We start from the raw sequence: 18,590 nt of genomic DNA, 5'->3' as shown, positions 1-18,590 counted from the left end.
GATACTTTTAATTGCAGATCTCTACTTAATAGGAATATAAATCAAGTTGGTGTGGTCATCAAAAAATTCTTTAAACAAGTGCTTTATTCATCAAGTATTAAATTTTCTTTTCTTTCAGAGTATTTAATTGACCCTGGGAAAGGGACATACATGTCTAATAATTTAAGAAAAATGATCAACATCTATTTCCTTGGGAATGAGAAATCATCACAAAACATATTTGATTCTTATTTATTGACAGCTTTGCAATTAATTACTAAGGCTTGAAATTAGAATATTAAAATTAAAATATGTATTTTTTATATGCTCATTTTTGACTACTTTTATTTGTACAGTTTTCATAGTAGTTACTTTATAAATTATAATATCTATACATACCTTATCACAGTCTACTGGTATAGATATTTTACCACTTTAAAAATAAAGTGTAGAAGCCTTACATCTATTTACTTCTATCTACCCTCCCTATTAAAAAAAAACAACTAATTTCCTCTGTGTACATCAAGCACATCAGGTGGGGTTATAATTTTTGCTTCAAAATTTGGCAAGAAGAAAGATAGATTATTATCCTGTGGTTTTTATGTGTCAACTTGACTGGGCTAAAGGATGCCCAGTTATAGCTGGTACACCATTATTTCTGGTGTGTGTAGAAGGGTGTTTCTGGAAGTGATTACCATTTGAATTGTTCGACTGAGTAAAGATTACCCTCACTAATGTGGGTGGGCACCATCCACTCCACTGAGAACTTGAATAGAACAAAATAGAAGAAGAAGGGAGGATTTGTTTCTGTTTGAGCTGGAACATCCATCTTCTCCTTCCCTCAAACATTAGTGCTCCTGATTCTTAGGCCTTAGGACTTGGATTGGGACTTAGACCATCATCTTTTGGTTCTCAGACCTTTGGACTTGGACTGGAATTTACACCACTGGCTTTTCTGGTTCTCCAGCTTGCAGATGGTAAAGTGTGGGACTTCTTGTCCTTCATAATTGCATGAACAAATTCCCATAGTAAATCTTGGAGATCTACTCCTTGTATTATACATATCAAATAATATTATACTGACTACAACTGGGCATTCTTTGGCGCAGTCAGCTTGACACATAAAAATCACAGGATAATAGACTATCTTTCTCCTCACCAGCTTTTGAAGCAAAAATTATAACACCACCACATTATATATATATGATATATATAGTATATATATACACACACACATATATAAAAATATATATACAGACACACACACATGCATATATATATATATATATATGGAGACTTATTATAGGAATTGGAGAGTTATTATATAAATGTGTGTCTGTGTAGGTATGTATATGTGGCAGGTTGAGTATCACTTACCCAAAATGCTTGGGACCAGAAGTGTTTTGGGTTTTGGATTTTTTCAGGTTTGGGAATATTTGTGTTAAAATTACCAGTTCAGCATTCCTAACTCAAAAATACAAAGTTAAAAAATGCTATGATGAGCTTCTTGCCAGGACTCAAAAAATTTTGGATTTTGAACCATTTCAGATTTCAAATTTTCAAATTAGAGATGCTCAACCTGTGTGTGTGTGTTTGTGTGTGTGTGCATTTGTGTGTGGTGTGCACGCATGTACACTATTCTATTTCTCTGAAGAACCCCAACTAATACTGTTTTTGGTAACAAGAGTGGTTCTAGAGGAACAGAATTTTAAGGGTACATTTTCTGAAATAGTTCTGGAGTTTCTGGAATTGGCTCTCTAGTCTTACTAGATTTAAAGATACTAATCACTCTGAATCTCATCTGGTTCTGGAGTTTCTGGAATTGGCTCTCTAGTCTTACCAGATTTAAAGATACTAATTACTCTGACTCTCATATTAAAGAGAGCACTGAGAGTCTGTGGCGGGAAGTATTTATTGAGATGTGAAAATTATGTACCGTGGATACTTGTAGTTAATCACTTATAAGAAGCAAGGAGCCTGGTGACTCTGTATAATACTTCTGAACATTTTTGAAAATTTATGGAATTCAATGATATTTCTTATTTTTTCCTAATGTCACTGGACAAAATAGTAAAAGGAAAGGGTTAGCTCAGATATTTGAATTCCCGGCTCAAGTATCACATAAATGGCTTCAGATGTTCCAGGTGTGCGCTGAAGCAGAGAGTCTTATCTCCTATAGCTGCAGGGCCGAATATCAATTGCAGGATCCCATCCTGTGACTGGCCAAATTACAAAGCAAATTGAACTCTCAGCTTCACAGGGTATCTACTGTTAAAATAAGGGCATTTAGGCCGGGCGTGGTGGTTCACGCCTGTAATCCTAGCACTTTGGGAGACCGAAGTGGGTGGATCACGAAGTCAGGAGTTCGAGACCAGCCTGGCCAATATGGTGAAACCTTGTCTCTACTAAAAATACAAAAATTAGCTGGGCGTGGTGGTGTGCGCCTGTAGTCCCAGCTGCTTGGGAGGCTGAGGCAGGAGAATTGCTTGAACCCAGGAGGCAGAGGTTGCAGTGAGCTGAGATCACACCACTGTACTCCAGCCTGGACGGGAGAGTGAGACTCTGTCTCAAAAATAAATGAATAAATAAATAAATAAAGACATTTAATTGAGAAAGAATGGGATCCTTTAAGGTGGGATGGGGACATTTTGCAAGCCACTGATGAAATTGAAAATATTGAGCCCCTAAATTCTGATGAGTCTTCTTTGCCAGCACAAGTGGCTTCTCTAACCACAGTGAAAGTGGCTTCTTCAGCCCTAATGACAGTGGTGTTCCACCTACAGTGGGGCCTCCCTTCCAATGGTGGTATCTGCCTTTCCACTTCTCTCTGAGATGATTAATCCTACATTGCCTGAGGACATGGTAATGGCTTCCCCCGAAGCAGTTGCCATGCAAGAAAATGCTGATTTTCGTCAGGAAACAACACTAATACCTCCCTTTACTTCTAGACCTGTAATTGGATTCAAGTCCTAGAAGACCCTTAAAGGTGAGGCACAAAGTGTGACCAATGAGGGAGGTAGCCATACTTCAAAATAACTACTTAAGTTTTCTAATTTATGCAAGTAGAAATCTAAGGAAAATGTGTGTGAATGAATGTTAGAGCTACGGGGTATTAGATGTTAAAGGTGGATCAGGCCATATTTACTGATATGGGCTCACTAAGCAGACATTCTGCAGTTAATATTGCAGCTCATGGAGTTAGAAGGGGCCTAACAGTTTGGTTGATTCGCTGAAACATGGGTCAAAATATGGCTGGCTCACTGTAAGTGAATTAGAAATGCCTGATCTCTCTTGGTTAATGTAGACAAAGGAATTCAAAGGTTTAGGGAGATTGGAATGCTGAAGTCAATTTGTGATTTAAGACCTACTCACTCACATTGGTAGGGCTCAGAAGACATATCTTTCACCAATGCTATGAAAAATAAATGTGGGAGCAGAGCCCAGCATCCTTGAAGAACTCAATAGTTAATTGCTCTTCTCTGTAGGCCAGACTTTACAGTGGGAAACACAGTCAATCAACTGGAAGCCTAAATGCAACGGAAGTAATTGGATTCAGAGTTAATAGTAATTTAGCAGAGACTAAGTGAGAAACTCAACCACCAAAGGCAAGGTGGGCATAGTAACCCTAAGGGACAGCAGAGTCAAGGCAGCCATCAGCATAGTCTGACATATGCAGACGTATGGCATTGTCTAGTTAATGATGGTGTTCCTAGAAGTGAAATAGATGAGACACCTACTAAATTGCTACTTGATTTGTTTAGGTAGAAAAGTTCCAGGTCAAATGAACAAAGTCTAACTCATAAAATAAAAGCAGAAGATCAAGTCACCTCAATCAGTTCCTAGGCTTGAACCAGTTTACAGACTCAGACCACCTTGAATTGGTGACTGGATCCCCTTGTGAAAAGACCCTAGTAAACAACCAAAAATTTACATTGTTAATCTTTCTCCCAGCCTTCCCTAATGGGACTTAATGGCCTTTTACTAGGGTAACTGTGTATTGGGGAAAAGGAAATAATCAGATCTTCCAGGGAATTATGGACTTGACTCTGAACTGACATTGATTCCAAGACTCAAAATGTCCCTGTGGCCCTCCAGTCAGAGTAAGGATGTGTGGAGGTCGGGTAGTCAGTACAGTTTTAGTTCAGGTCCATCTCATGGTAGTTCCATGGGTCCCCAAACCCATCCTGTGGTTACTTCCCCAGTTCCAGTTACATAATTGGAACAGACGTATTTAGCAGCTGGGAGAACCCCTGCAAAGTCTTGTGACCCGTGGAGTGAGGGCTATTATGGTGAGAAAAGCCAAGTGAAAGCCATTAGAGCTGCTATTATCTAGGAAAATAGAAAGTCTTTAATGCATAATATTTGTACATATTGACGGGATACATGTAATATATTATTAAATGTATAGAATGCATAATGATCAAGTCAGGACATTTACAATATCTATCACCTCGAGCATTTATTAATTTAATGTGTGGGAATACTTGAAGTCCTTTTTGAAATATAAAATGCATTGTTGTTAACTATAGTCACCCTACTTTGCCATGGAACGTTAGAATTTGTTCCTTCTGTCTAACTTTATGTTTGTATCCATTAATGAACCTCTCTTCACTGCCTGCCCCCAAACCCTCTTCCCACCTTCTGGTAACTGTCATTCTACTTTCTACCTCCTTGAGAACAACTTTTTCATTCCCACATATGAATGAGAACATGTGATATTTGTCTTCTGTGACTGGCTTGTTTCACGTAACATAATGGTCTCCAGTTTTATTCATGTTGTTGCAAATCAGAGGATTTCATTCTTTTTACGGCCAAATAGTATTCCATTATGTATATATATTACAGGAAAATAGTAAATTAAAGCAATGCTGAATTCTTGGGAGGATTGCAGAGTTTACTGCCATCATCAAGGACTTAAAAGATGCAGATGTGGTGATCCGCATTTATCTCTCCTATTTGGCCTGTGCAGAAAATGGATAAGTCTTGGAGAATGACTGTGGATTATTTTAAGGTTAACCAAGTGGTGATTCCAGTTGCAGCTGTTATACCAAACGTGGTTTTATTGCTTGGGCAGATTACAACATCTCCTGGTACCTGATCTGTAGCTGTTGATCTGACAGATACCTTTTTTCCATCCCTGTCCATAAGGCCCACAAGAAGCAGTTTGTTTTCAGCTGAGAAAACCAGCAGTACACCCTCAGTGTCCTGCCTCAGAAGAATATCAACTCCCCAGCTCTATGTCATAATTTGGTTGTCAGAGATCTTGATCACCTTTCCCTTTCACAAGATATCACGCTGGTCCATTATGATGACATTATGCTAAGTGGAGATATTGAGTGAGAAGTAGCAATTACTTTAGACTTATTGATAAGACATTTTATGTGTGAGAGAGTGAGAAATAAATCTGATTGAAATTTGGGGACCTTCTGCCTCAGTGAAATTTCTAGGGGTTCAATGGTAAGAGGCCTCTTGAGATAACACTTATAGGGTGAAGGGTATGTTGTTGCATCTGGGTCCTCCTTCAATCAAAAAAGGTGTACAATGCCTAGGAGGCTTATTTATATTTTAGAGGCAACATATTCCTCATTTGGGTGTGTTACTCTGGCACATTTACATAGTCACCTGATAGCTGCTAGGTTTGATGGGCCCAGAACAAGAGAAATGGATCTACGACAGGTCTAGGCTGTTGTACAAGCTTATGTGCCATGTAGGCCATAAGATCCAGCAAATTTGATGGTGGTTGAAGTATCAGTGGCTGATAAGGATGCTGCTTGGAGCCCTTGACAGGCCCTAATATGTGAATCATATCACAGGCCTTTAGAATTTTGGAGGAAGGCCCTGACATCTGCCAATAATTACTCTCCTTCGGAGAGACAGCTGCTTCTACAGGGCCTTAGGAAATATTGAATGCTTGACCATGGTCCACCAGGTTACCATATGACCTGAGCTACCCATCATGAACTGGGTGTTATTTAACCCACTAAGCCATAAAGTTGATCATGCACAGCAATACTGTTATCAGATGGAGGTGGTATTCACTTGACTGGGCCTGAGCAGACCTTGAAGCACAAGTAAATTAGTGCAGAAGTGGCTCAAATGCCCATGTTCCCCATTCCTGCTGCACTGCTTCTCTCTCCCAGGCTGAACCTATGGCTTCATGGCGAGTTCTCTATGATCAGTTGACAGAGGAAGAGCTCAGGCCTGGTTTACAGATGGTTCTCAACAATATGCAAGACCACCCAAAAGTGGACAGCTATTGGACTACAGCCTCCTGCCTGGGACATCCCTGAAGGACAGTTGTGAAGGGAAATCTCAGTGGGGAAAACTTTGGGCAATGCATCAAAACTGTGCAATTGGAACGAATAATGGCCAGATGTGAAATTATATATTAATTTTGGGCTGTCGCCGGTGGTTTGGCTGGATATTCAGCGACTAGGGAAGATGATGATTGGAAATTTGGTGACAAAGATATTTGGAGAAAAGGAATGTGGAAAGACCTCTCTGAATGGGCAGAAAGTGAAGATATATGTGTCTCATGTGAATGTTCATGGGTGACTACAGCAAAGGAGAATTTTAATAAGGCAGGGGATGGGATGACCCCTTTTGTGGATACTATCAGCCTTTCTCCTCAGCTACCACAGTCATGTCCCAATGTGCTCATGAACAACATGGCCATGGTGGCGGGCATGAGATTATGCATGGGTTCAGCAATATGGATTCCCATTCACTGAGCCTTGTATGACTGTGGCCACCATTAAGTGCCCAGTCTGCCAACAACAGAAACCCACACTGCACCCTTTTACATGGCACCACTTCTTCATGGTGATCAGCCAGCTACCTGGTGACAGGTTGATTACATCAGGCCCCATTCATCAGTGAATGGGAAGATTTTTGTTCTAAGTATTTCTTATTTAATGTTGTTACAAATATTTTTAAATTTTATTTTACAATTCATTGTTTTTAATATAGAGAAAAACATTTATTGTTCATAGACTATAGTTGGTGACTGCTTTTCAATCCAGTTGACAATCGGTTCATTTTAATTGGAATGTTTCAATCAATTGGGTTTAATTTAGTTATCAATATATTTGGATTTAAATCCAACATCTTGTCATTTCTTTCTATTTTTCCTATCTGTTCTTTGTAGCCCTTTTCCTTTTATTTTGCCTTCTTTAGATTGTGTCTTTTAAAAAATGATTCCTTTTCATAGCTCTAACTTGGTAGTTTCTTTATTATTTACATGTCACAATTATTATTCTATATGGATTGATTTTCAGCATTCTCTTATGCATAATTTATCCTGGTTTTCTGTTCTTCAGATTTTCCTCTTTTAATTGATTAAACTTTTTTTTACCTTATTTTTCTGTTTGATGTTGTACACTTTAAATACTTATTTTAGTGGTTTTGCTTCAAGTTTTAACATATGTACCAGGCAGCAGTACTGAAAATTAGTTTATTTTACACTCCTGGAATATACAAGGCCTTAAGAACCTTTAACTCTCCTGACTTGCTTTTATCTTTCACTGTTTTAGTTTCTAGTATTTTAGTTCTATTCTTTTTATTTTTCTACTTGTTACTGTTTCAGAATATCAGTGTCTGTTTAGATTTACCCACAATTTTATTTATTTATTTGCTTTTCTTTGTATATTTTAGTCCTTCCTTCTCTTGTCATTTTTCTTCCAGAATTTATTGTGCCTCCCATATCTGAAGATTCATTGGCTGTCAGCAGTTAAGAAACATTTTCAGCCAGAATTGTTTTGAAAATTCCCTTTTCTACATTTGCTTTTCTGTTCAGCGGTACACTTGCAATAAACGCATTTTATGTAAATTATATCATATCTCAATGAAGTTATCTAAAATAATGAAATTTCTATTCACTATAATTTGGATTTTCTCATTGATTTCTCCATCTCTCTTATACTACTGTAATATTTTTTTCTAGCTGTTTATGTTTTTCATGTTGAATATTATCTTCAGATATTCATTGTGTTTCATTATTGTGGCTACATTTAGGTCTAATCTGCTGCTAAAGCTGTCCATTTAATTTTTAATTTCACTCCATTCATTATGTGTTTTCAAATAGTTTATTTTTCAAATGTGTTTTCTCTCTTTTCATGATACAGATTCCCTTGTGTTTTCATTCCATTTTAAGCTTATATATTTTAAATATACTTTTAAAATCATTTTGTATTTTATGTAACTGATATTCAGTTATCTGAATTGCTTGATGATCTAATTTGGCTGGTGTGGCTTCGATGTTTCTTCATTTCACCATTTGCTTCATAATTCTGGTTGATAAAGCCATGCTTTTTAGACCTTTATCAGTAAGTAGATAGCCACTTTGGTCTAAGAAGTCATACTGGAGTTTTCCTCCTCCAACCTCTCTACCCTCCCTGCCTCTACCACCCTCTAAGATTCCTTGTTTTCTCCCCTTTGTAATCAAATTTATTTTCTTTGTCCACTGTGAATTAGGGACATAGCTATCGTTAGGTTTGTAGTTTTCTCCTCAGTTTTAGCTCTCATCTCCTTTTCCTTCTTTCTCTCCCTTCCTTCCTAAATTCTTGCTTTTCTTTTTCCCTCTTTCCCTCTCTTTCTTCCCTTTCTCCCACCCTGTCTTACTGTAGACATGTGTCTACACAAAATCTGTGTTTCAGTTAGGTGATTTTTGACAGGAGGTTTTCTCAGGGTATCTAGGACACCACAAGGCTAAAAATAGACATATTTTTCCTATTTTTAAATTTCATTTCTACCTGCCCACTCTCTGTCTCATCTGCTTTTTTCAGTGAGAAATACACTACTTAAAAAAAACTTAATATGCCAGTTTACCTCTCTAATAATTTCAAAATATAAATTATAATTTGTCTTTAATCTTTCTTTTGAAGAGCCTGATTTTCTAGTGCAAGTTTCAGTTTCTGGAGAAAAAACAAAGTGAAGAATGGATTGTTTTCCTTTTTGCTTCAGGATTCAAGTTGTCCCGACATTGCAAAGTGAAAATTTTCTGATCTGAAGTTTTAGGATTAATTATGTTTCTTAGGAGTGAATTCCAGCTTTCATAGAATTCAGATTATATAACCCTTACTTCCTCATTGCTTTGCTTTTGCTCTCCAATTTAGCTCAATCTCATATATCTCTGCCTAATTCAGTAATATGAGATCACATTATTGCTGTTCTGATGTTCCTAACAAGAGAGGGACAATTTTGAGTTTCTGGTTAATCACTTTTTATAGTTATCTGTAGAGACTTTATGTTATAAAGTCTGTACACCCCTATCTCTTATTTGCATTCTGAGCATCAAAATAATCCCTTTCCTACAAAAATTCACATTTCTCTCCAGTTCATTCAAGACACCTTTGTGTTTCCATCTCCTTTTTAAAATTATTTTCCCAACCCCTTTTGATTATTACAGTCATTTATCCCAGAGATTCCCAAATATAGGTGTTAATCAGAGATATTCAAAGAACTCTATTTTATAGGTATAATATCTGTAACACCTTGTAAATACTAGTTCTCCCCTAATGGATATTTGAGCCCTAGTTGGACTATAATCCTGTATGATATCTGTTGCCTATCCTAAAACACCCATAATGCTAGTTGCTGCCTTCTTGTTAGACTAATTAGTTAACTAATCTTGTTAACTAATCTTGTTAGACTTCTTGTTAGGTGTGTTAGACCAATCTAGAACATATATTAAAGCTATTCCAGTCATATTTATTCACAATGAGCTTGACAGATTGTAGTAATTAAAATAAGCTGTTCATTTTCATGCAAAAATGTGTTTATTTTACAGATTCCTCATTGTTGAAACAGTAACAGTTTTTTTTTTTTGTTTCCTGAACCATCCACCAATTATTGTAAAACATAGTCCCCCCCATATATACTTAATCCCTCTATAAAGCTTTTCTTTTCAGGGGACGTTTTTTTCAAAGGAGTCCCAGGGTTGCAGGGTGCATTCCAAAGGGGTACAGACTGAAGATGAATGGCTACTCATCTAGAAAGAGGGGAGCGACTCATCCCAGTTTCCCTTCTCTTCCTAGTGAATATCCAGGGTATACGAGGAAGAGAAAGTGAGGCACCCCTCTTTCTTTCATCCGTCCTTGTATCCCTGAGTCTGGTGACTACAACAGGGTGCTGTCCATGGGTGTCAAAGCGGCTTTCACCTATATTAATGGGGTGCCCAAGGGGGTGGGAATATCTGCTCTTACCCACATACACCCTATCCCCTCTGCTGTCAGTAGCCTTTGAGTTTTCTAGACCTCATTTATGCCATGGATACTAGAACGACATTTATCCATGAAACAGGAGGTTTGGCTTAATCAGCAGGAATTAGTCATGCTTACCTGCTCTGTGCCTTTTAACTTCCATTATTGTCTGCCTCTGGATCCCTTAGATCCAGTTTTCTTTCCTAGGGCTTTGACCTGGAGCTTGGAATTGAATTTGGGACAAAAATGTGTTTTGGGGGGACTCTTTATCATAAACTGAATGCTAAGGTGAAGCTGTAAAATTGAGTCCTCTTCCAACAAGGGAGAGAAAAGGATATCCTGTGACATGCCAAGAAAACTGGTGGCTATAGTTACGCTTGCTAAGATTTGGGTGATGGGTCTTGACTTTGTTTGGCTCCCTTGATCTTGCTTTCCCAAAAAGGAAAACTCTGAGTAATGGGCACCCTATTTATTCCTATCACCTGGCAGAATTTTCAGGATAATTGCTCAGAACTAGAATATTGATCCAGATTTTTACATTACCCATACCCCTTTTTTCCTTCTGGTCTGCAGTCAGAGATTACTGGTTGGTTCACAGGAATAAGCAGGGTTACTCTAAAATGTAGGCAAAAACTTAAAAGCAACTAATGAATGTAGATTTTGATGACAAATGTATGATAAGTTTTGAAACAGAATTTCTCTCTCTCTAGTCCTCATTTTTGTTAAAAACAAATCATGATAGGACTAACTTGTTTGCAAAATAGACTTTAGTCTTATACTTGGCCTGATTATTTGCATAAAGTGCAGCAAGAATAATTATTTTTACATAGACCTTTTAGATTCGCTTAGATGTAACTCTGTTCCACAAGGAATCCCAGATAGGACTTTCTAAAGCCAAGCCCAGCCATGGGTTTGTACCCTCAAACCTGTGAGTTGGGCAAACTCCTCTCTTCTTGAGGTCCCTAGAGCATGAGGTTCCCGGGCCTGTTAGAAGCTGACATTCTTTACTTACCACAGGTTAGGAACCCCGTAGAGGGACTGTGTACACAAGGTATGAGGCTAGTTTCTCCCATGGGACCTTTATCTGCAAGTCGAGTTTGATTCCTTAAAGGTAAGCATACCCTTCCAGTGAAAGCCTTGGTAAAACAACCAATTTCTCCAATTGCATTCCTGTTGCAAAAGAAAATGGATCCTTAGTGTACTGATGCAAACAACTATATTGGCATAAATTAAGAATACTCGGAACTAGTTTCCAAATTTTGAAGAAGCCATGCACAGAGAGAGAGAGACAAATATGCTCCAAATTTTGTTCATAGGAGTATAACTTACTCAATTATTAAAGGTCATAAATAGCTCAAAATAAGCTTCCTTGACTCTGAAAAACAAAACAAAGATCAGCTATGTTCCAATCAGAAGTCATTACTGAAAACATTACTTCAGTTTTCTATTAGTTCAGTCCATTCAGTTAACTCTTGTTTTGCTTGATATTTGTGAACATTTCAACTCTTCATGAGTCCTGTATGTTTTTCCTTTATTCCAATGTCACAATCTCCAAAGTTTTCAGAAACCTGCATTTGAGACTGCCTGTCAGAGTTTTGTGGCTGATTATAAACCATCCTTTGAAGAGGATTAAAATAAGACAACAATTATCTGTGAATAATAGAATGTCCATGGTAGTTACAGTTAGAAACATGATTAACAAAGAAATTTGGTTATCTCTGTGGTTTATAATAACTTAGCATAACAACCTTAATTGTGATTGATAGCATATACTCAGAATTTTAGAAATCCCATACAATTTTGGAACACAAATTAACATTATTACATAAAATATAACCTAAAGAAGATTAAGCATCATTTTGGCAATCCCATGTACCTAAACATGTCAAATAATCTTGTTTACCACTCTTCTAGATGCTCCAGGTGCCCTCTGTAGCATCTGAAAGCTAGGTGTCAGGAAAGACAATTTTTGAAACTGAGGTTTGATTTGGGGAGGCCTGTTAAGTATGTCAGAGGTTTAAAACACTTGATGATATGAAAGAATTCCAAATTTCCATATTATTTATTTTTCTAAAATGATGACTTAGAATTTTTTTTAAAAGCAAAAACCTTATATAACCTTTAACAGATTTAGCTAAAGAGCAGATTGGTGCATTAAGAGTATTTTGTTATGCTTTTATTTTAATGCTTAATTTACAGAAAAACCATATAATACTCTGTTCAATTTAATGTATTCACACATGAAATTTCTTTTGCAAGATTAATTTTTACAATTCTTCCACAACTCATTTGAACTTTTAGCTTTATCTTATCTAATTCAAAACAGTCCTTTAACCCTAGGTAAAAATTTACATTTTGACAACGTCTGCATTTAACCAATAGTCTTTAAGGCTGTTTTTATTTTTCAAAAATTAATGTCACGTGAACTAAAAGGTCCCACAGCTTTTATTTTCCTTTTAAAAAATATTTGATCCAAGTGCTTATCTTTCTTTAAGTCAGTTAATTAGAGCTCTTTTTTATAGACATCACATACACACACACACACACACACAACACATGTATAACTATACAGAAAGGCAGAAGAAGATCCAGTAACTATGAGACTGTTTACCAGTCTCCTAATTGGATTATTGGCCTCTGGATGGAACTCTCTAAGGCTAAAAAAGGCTTAAAGCAAGGCTAGGAAAGCATGCAGTTTCCAGGGCCTAATAAACAGGTATAGCTGGAAGATTAAAAACAGATTTTGAGAGGGATCTATCCACCTCTAATTCCTAGGACTCCTTTAGGAAAACAGAGGTCTCTCCCAAAATGGAATTTGTGGCACCTTTTCTGTTTTTCCCAAGGATTCACAGGCCATGAGAAATTATCTTGGGGCCTCTCGTGCACGCGTTAAGATAGGCAAGGCAAAATGGAGAAAAATAGTTTAGTCGACTGAGAAAAAAATCTTTTTCCAGGAAAATAAAGTTTAGGAAGAGAAAAACATAAAGAAAGACCTTTTAAATATACTTATAACTTGGATATCCACTTTGAATTAAGCTGAGTGCTCTTTAAAAAAATCCTTTTAAATCCCCTATTACCTGACTTTGTCCATGCCAAACAGCCAATATTTGTAGCGTTGAAACTTTATCAAAGGTAATCTCCCAGGTGCTCAGAGAGGAAAATTCAAGGTGGTTCATGGAGGGGAAGAGAATCAACAAATGTCAAAGGTCACACAGATATCAAACCAGAAAGGACTCACTCCCTAAGCCAAGATTGAACCCAGGCCACCGTTGTAAAATGTTGGAGGCTAAAAGCACTGCCGCCTGCTTACAGGTCATGCTTCCAAAGACATAAAAAAAGATGAAGGCCTGCAGCGAAGTTTGCCACTGACCAATTTACCAGACTGTCTTTAATAGAGGGCCTATGGAGTCCTGGGCCCATATCCCATCCTAAGGTAGCCCTCTTTTTGACAGAACCATAAAGACATGTGAACCACTCCAGATTGGCTATAACTTAAGACCAGCCTCACAAATCCTTTTTCATAAATGAAACTTTATGGAGAATATAAACAGTTATAGTTGGGGTCCTGGCCTAGTAAAATGTCTTCTAAAAGGAAAAAAGCCTTTCGCATAAAAGTTAACTCTTGACCTGGTGGAGAAAAAAAAAAAAGAAAAACAGCTTAAAGTTCAGGGCTGTGTTAACTGAGGGAAGAACCTCTTATTCTTATGCGAATGGTTCTTCCAACAAGGAGGGAAACTTAATTGCTGTTTCTTCCCTGGGGCTGGAACAGAGCTGGACTTCTTGGCCAACGGAGGGGAAGACACTGTGGATACACACGTGGCAGGGAATGCTGGCCAGCCTGCCACGCAGGACCCTTTGGGCATGGGCCCCAGCCCCAGCTGGGAGGGAAGGGGGGATGGGGTGCTGCTGCTTGCCTTTCAGTCCCATGGGTGCCTGCAGCCATTGTGGTGGGGTGGTGCCATTACACTCCTGAAAAAAAGAAGGAAAATGCTGTAGAAAAGGCTGGGTTAGACCAAGGTTGACATTCCTGACCCCCAAGAGCAACGGAGGGTGGGGGATGCAGTTTCTTCTACTCTCAGAAGTCCAAGGACAAAAAGGCTCAGATACAAGAGGGGAAAAGATGCTTTGGTCTGCATTTTACTCACCTTTCCTCATGTCCCCACATGGGCCACCAAAATGGTGCAAGATATTTTGTTCCTTAGTTCAGCTAAAATCTAGGTCCTTATCACACAACCAGGAAAAATTAGGTGCATGGACACATTGAAAGTTTGAGGAGAGCAGAATTTATTAAAGAAAGCTCTCAGTGAAAAAAAAGGGGTTCTGCCAGCAGGCTCCCAACTCACAGATTGAATACCAGGGCACCACACACACCAGCTGAAGGGGCCAGGCCCCTTCTCACTGCTTAAGGCATGAATCCCCAGTGGCTGCACCCCATTTTCCCAGTGTGCAGGCAGGCCCCTAGTCTGTTGCCAGCATGTGCAGACAAGACCCTGGGTAGGTTCCCACATCTGCACAAAAGCATCTGATGTAAACACTTGTGGGGCGGGTTGGGGATTCTCCAGGGATCCTCCCTTATCTGCCTCCTGCATCTATCACTAGGTTTTCTCAGGTCTAACTTCATTTAGGGTTTTTTTTTTTTTTTTTTTTGCATGGCGTATTAGGAAGCCTAATTAGGCTCTGTGTGATGTAATCTGAGTGATTAGGAATGTGTCTCCTGACACTTTTAATTATAGTCTCAAATTTAAATGCAATTAATTTCATAACACATTTATACATATTTTGAGTATCCTTTATCTGAAATGGTTGGAACCAGAAGTATTTTAGATTTCAGATGTTTTCAGATTTTGAAATACAGTAAGTCTTCACTTAATTTCATCAATAGGCTTCTGGAAACTGCAACTTTAAGCAAAATGACATATCACAAAACAAATTTTACCACAGGCTAAATGATATAAACAAGAGTTAAGTTCCTCTGGCATATTTCTGGTTGGAAAAAAATCACCACATTTTGAAATAAAGACCCAAAACATTTTTAATATTAAACATTGAAATAAATGTGAGAAATACATATATTTAAGAAAGAGTAATAAAAACAAAGTATAATAATTATTTACTTGTTCCAGTTCAGTCTCACAGGTGGCTGGAGCCTATTTAGGTAGCTCAGGGCTCAAGGTGGGAACCAACGCTGGACAGGGTACCATTCCATCACAGGGTGCACTCACACACATCCACACTTACTCCCAGGGGGACAGTTTAGCCATGCCAATTAATGTAACATGCATCTTTGAGATGTGGGAGGAAACCAGAGTACCTGGAGAAAACTCATGCAGACATGGGGAGAACATGCAGACTCCACATGCACAGTGGCCTAGCTAGGAAGCATTTTTTTTCTCTTCAACATTATAACAAAATGACATTGAAGGAAAGGACATTATTTGAGGACCTGCTGTATTTGCATATATATATAAAATGAGATATCATGGGGATGGAACCCAAATCTAAATAGAAAATGTATTTATGTTTCATATATACCTTATACTAGGGGTCCCCAGTCCCCAGGCCTCGGACCAGTACCAGTCCATGGCCTGATAGGAAACAGGCCACACAGCAGAAGGAGAGTGGCAGCAAGCGAACGTTACTGCCTGAGCCCCGCTTCCTGTCAGATCAGTGACAGCATTAGATTCTCATTGGATCACAAACCCTATTGTGAACTCCACATGCAAGGGATCTAGGTTGCATGCTCCTTATGAGAATCTTAATGCCTGATTATCTAAAGTAGAACAGTTTCATCCCAAAAACATCCTACCACCCTGGTCTGTGAAAAAACTGTCTTCCATAAAACCATTCCCTAGTGCCAAAAAGGTTATGAACCACTGCCTTATACAGATAACCTGAAAATAATTTTATGCAATATTGTAAGTTACTTTATGTGTGAAACAGAGTTATTTTATCACCCTTTGTGGGTGTTTTTGCATGGGAGAACCTGGACATTATAGAAATTGTAATGGAAGAGGTGTAATTTACAAGATATTGGAAGAACTCAGTAGACATGAGGTGCACCATTAGTAGTTATAGATCAGCCTGTGTGGTCCATTTATCCCTGCTCCTGACTAGATTGGAGGTGCAAGTTAGTGTGGCAGAATGGAGTAGAACTAATTAGCTTGTAGCAGTTTGAATTTATGCATACCTCATACTTGAATGCATAGATCTTAGCAGTCAGAGAAGTCTAAGGCTCTTGTTAATTTTAGGAGGCAAGCCAGTATAATTATTACAAACATAAAGATAATTATAGATCAGAATGATGCTTTTTTTTCAGATTTAATTTTTGAAACAGAGCTAGAAGTTATATTTTTTCTTGTTTTTAAATTAAATTTTTCTTTGTGAAAAGAGTTGATGTTGTGCCTCAGGATAAGCTTCTTACAGATGCTTATAATATATTATTTTAAAGTACATTACATTTCTTAATCAATTTCAAAGAGCTTTCTTGATTTTGCTCATATACTTATTCCTATATTATTCAAAATACAAAGGGACCAAAAAGAAATCTTCAAATGATTTCTTTGCATTGTAATTCGAAGTGCATTTAGAAATATTTGATGTGTATAGATGACATCTTTTCAGTTTTGTGTGTTTTATTTATAGTCTGTGAGTGCAAGAAAAAATAATGACCTTGAGACTTTGTTTTCTTCAAATTCTAAATCCACATGCATCCTTATTTGTTCTAAAATTACATTTTTTATGGCTAACAGTTTATCAAATTGTATTTATATTTTAGGCTAAAAATCTCATAGAGAGATTTTTTAATCAACAAGTAGAAATTCTTGGCAGACGTGCAGAACAATTACCTCAAATATACTATATTGAAGGTACTCTCCAAATGGTTTGGATTAATCGCTGCTTTCCAGGGTATGGAATGAATGTCCAGCAACATCCAAAATGTCCTGAGTGCTGTGGTATGTAATGAATTATGATTTCATGTTTTATATTGTTGAAAATTTATGTGTTTTCATTAAGCCTAAGTGAATGCATATCACTTATTTTCACTATCATTTAGGTATTTTTTCATAGTTTATTTAAAGTAATGTATTTGAAAAGTGAATCTAAAGATGTGAAAGAAAAATAGTCTGGCTTAATTTTGGCCTTGGTATTAATATTACAGCAAGGGAGTTTAGGATCATTAGGCAGTTATCTGGGAGGAAACACAAATAATAGTTATGAGTCACTTAGAGTTCCTGACTTTAAAAAAAGCCAATTAATGTATCTTTTAGAATCTACTATTGATGAGTTTAGGTTTGTATAGTCTACAGTAGATATCTTTGTGACTTTTTCCTTCCTTGTGAAATAAGTATATGAATTGTTTTATTACCAATTGTTTTTTCTAACTTTTGGTCCTAGCACTACAGGATCTGAGCTGCTCTCTGACATTCATTCTTTCTTTCTCATCTTTACTACAGAAGAGAGTTCTGTAGAGGCTGTTGACTTAGATTCAGCACATGAATTCAAAGTCTTTGCATTTCAATTATTGAGAGATTAATGGGCCAATTAATTTTCTGTCTTAAAAGAGTTTCAAAAATTTATACTAATATCACTAAATTTATACCTGTCTTAGTCTGTTTCATATTGCCATAAGAGAATACTTAAGCCTTGATAGTTTATAAAGGAAAAAAGTTTGTCTCATGATTCTGATGGCTGAGAAGTTTGAGATTGAGCATTCAGTGAGGGTCTTCCTTTTGCTTTGTTTTCTTTGACTTGGCTAGAGTTATCTTTATAATTTTTTTGTGTTTCATTATTGTTTAAATATATGAAGTTTCACAAAAATATGGTACACAGGTATATTAGGAAATAGAATACAAATTAAACAAATGACTTCCAACTGTTAACTTTGTAACTTTTTAAAATCAGTGATTATATATATTATGTATTATATATATCATATGTAATATTATATAATATATATTATATATTATATGATATATAATATATATTTATAATATATATAATATATATTATTATATATAATATATAATATATTTATATTATAAATATGTATCATATAATATATAATATATAATATATGTTATATAATATTACATATGATATATAATATATATGATACATTATATATATTATATAATGTATCGTATATATTATATATAATATATAATATGTAATATATATAATATGATATATTATATATAATATAAATATATATAATATGTAATAAAATATAAATATATATAATAAATATATACTATATTACATTATATATAATAAATATATAATATATAAAATATAATTTATAATTAAATATTATGTATTATATATAAAATATATAATATATAATATATATTATATATTATATATTTATATAATATATATTATATATTATATATTATATATTTATATAATATA

The 18,590-nt window shown here is 36.4% G+C and overlaps 1 protein-coding gene across 12 annotated transcripts in view; it reads left to right on the top strand.

The window, feature by feature from the left end:
• Positions 1-18,590, top strand: part of ZPBP (zona pellucida binding protein) — a 157,042-nt gene that overhangs the window by 93,946 nt on the left and 44,506 nt on the right. For all 12 annotated transcript variants that reach the window (XM_009442784.5, XM_054687524.2, XM_009442775.5 and 9 more), the window contains one exon: positions 16,954-17,131. In XM_009442784.5, the coding sequence (XP_009441059.2) occupies positions 16,954-17,131 (178 nt within the window). The remainder of the gene's footprint in view (positions 1-16,953; positions 17,132-18,590) is intronic.

The sequence above is a fragment of the Pan troglodytes genome, chromosome 6, assembly GCF_028858775.2.
Source record: "Pan troglodytes isolate AG18354 chromosome 6, NHGRI_mPanTro3-v2.0_pri, whole genome shotgun sequence".
Taxonomy (NCBI): domain Eukaryota; kingdom Metazoa; phylum Chordata; class Mammalia; order Primates; family Hominidae; genus Pan; species Pan troglodytes.
The sequence above is the reverse complement of the archived record's forward strand: the minus strand, read 5'-3'. Positions and strand labels throughout refer to the sequence as shown.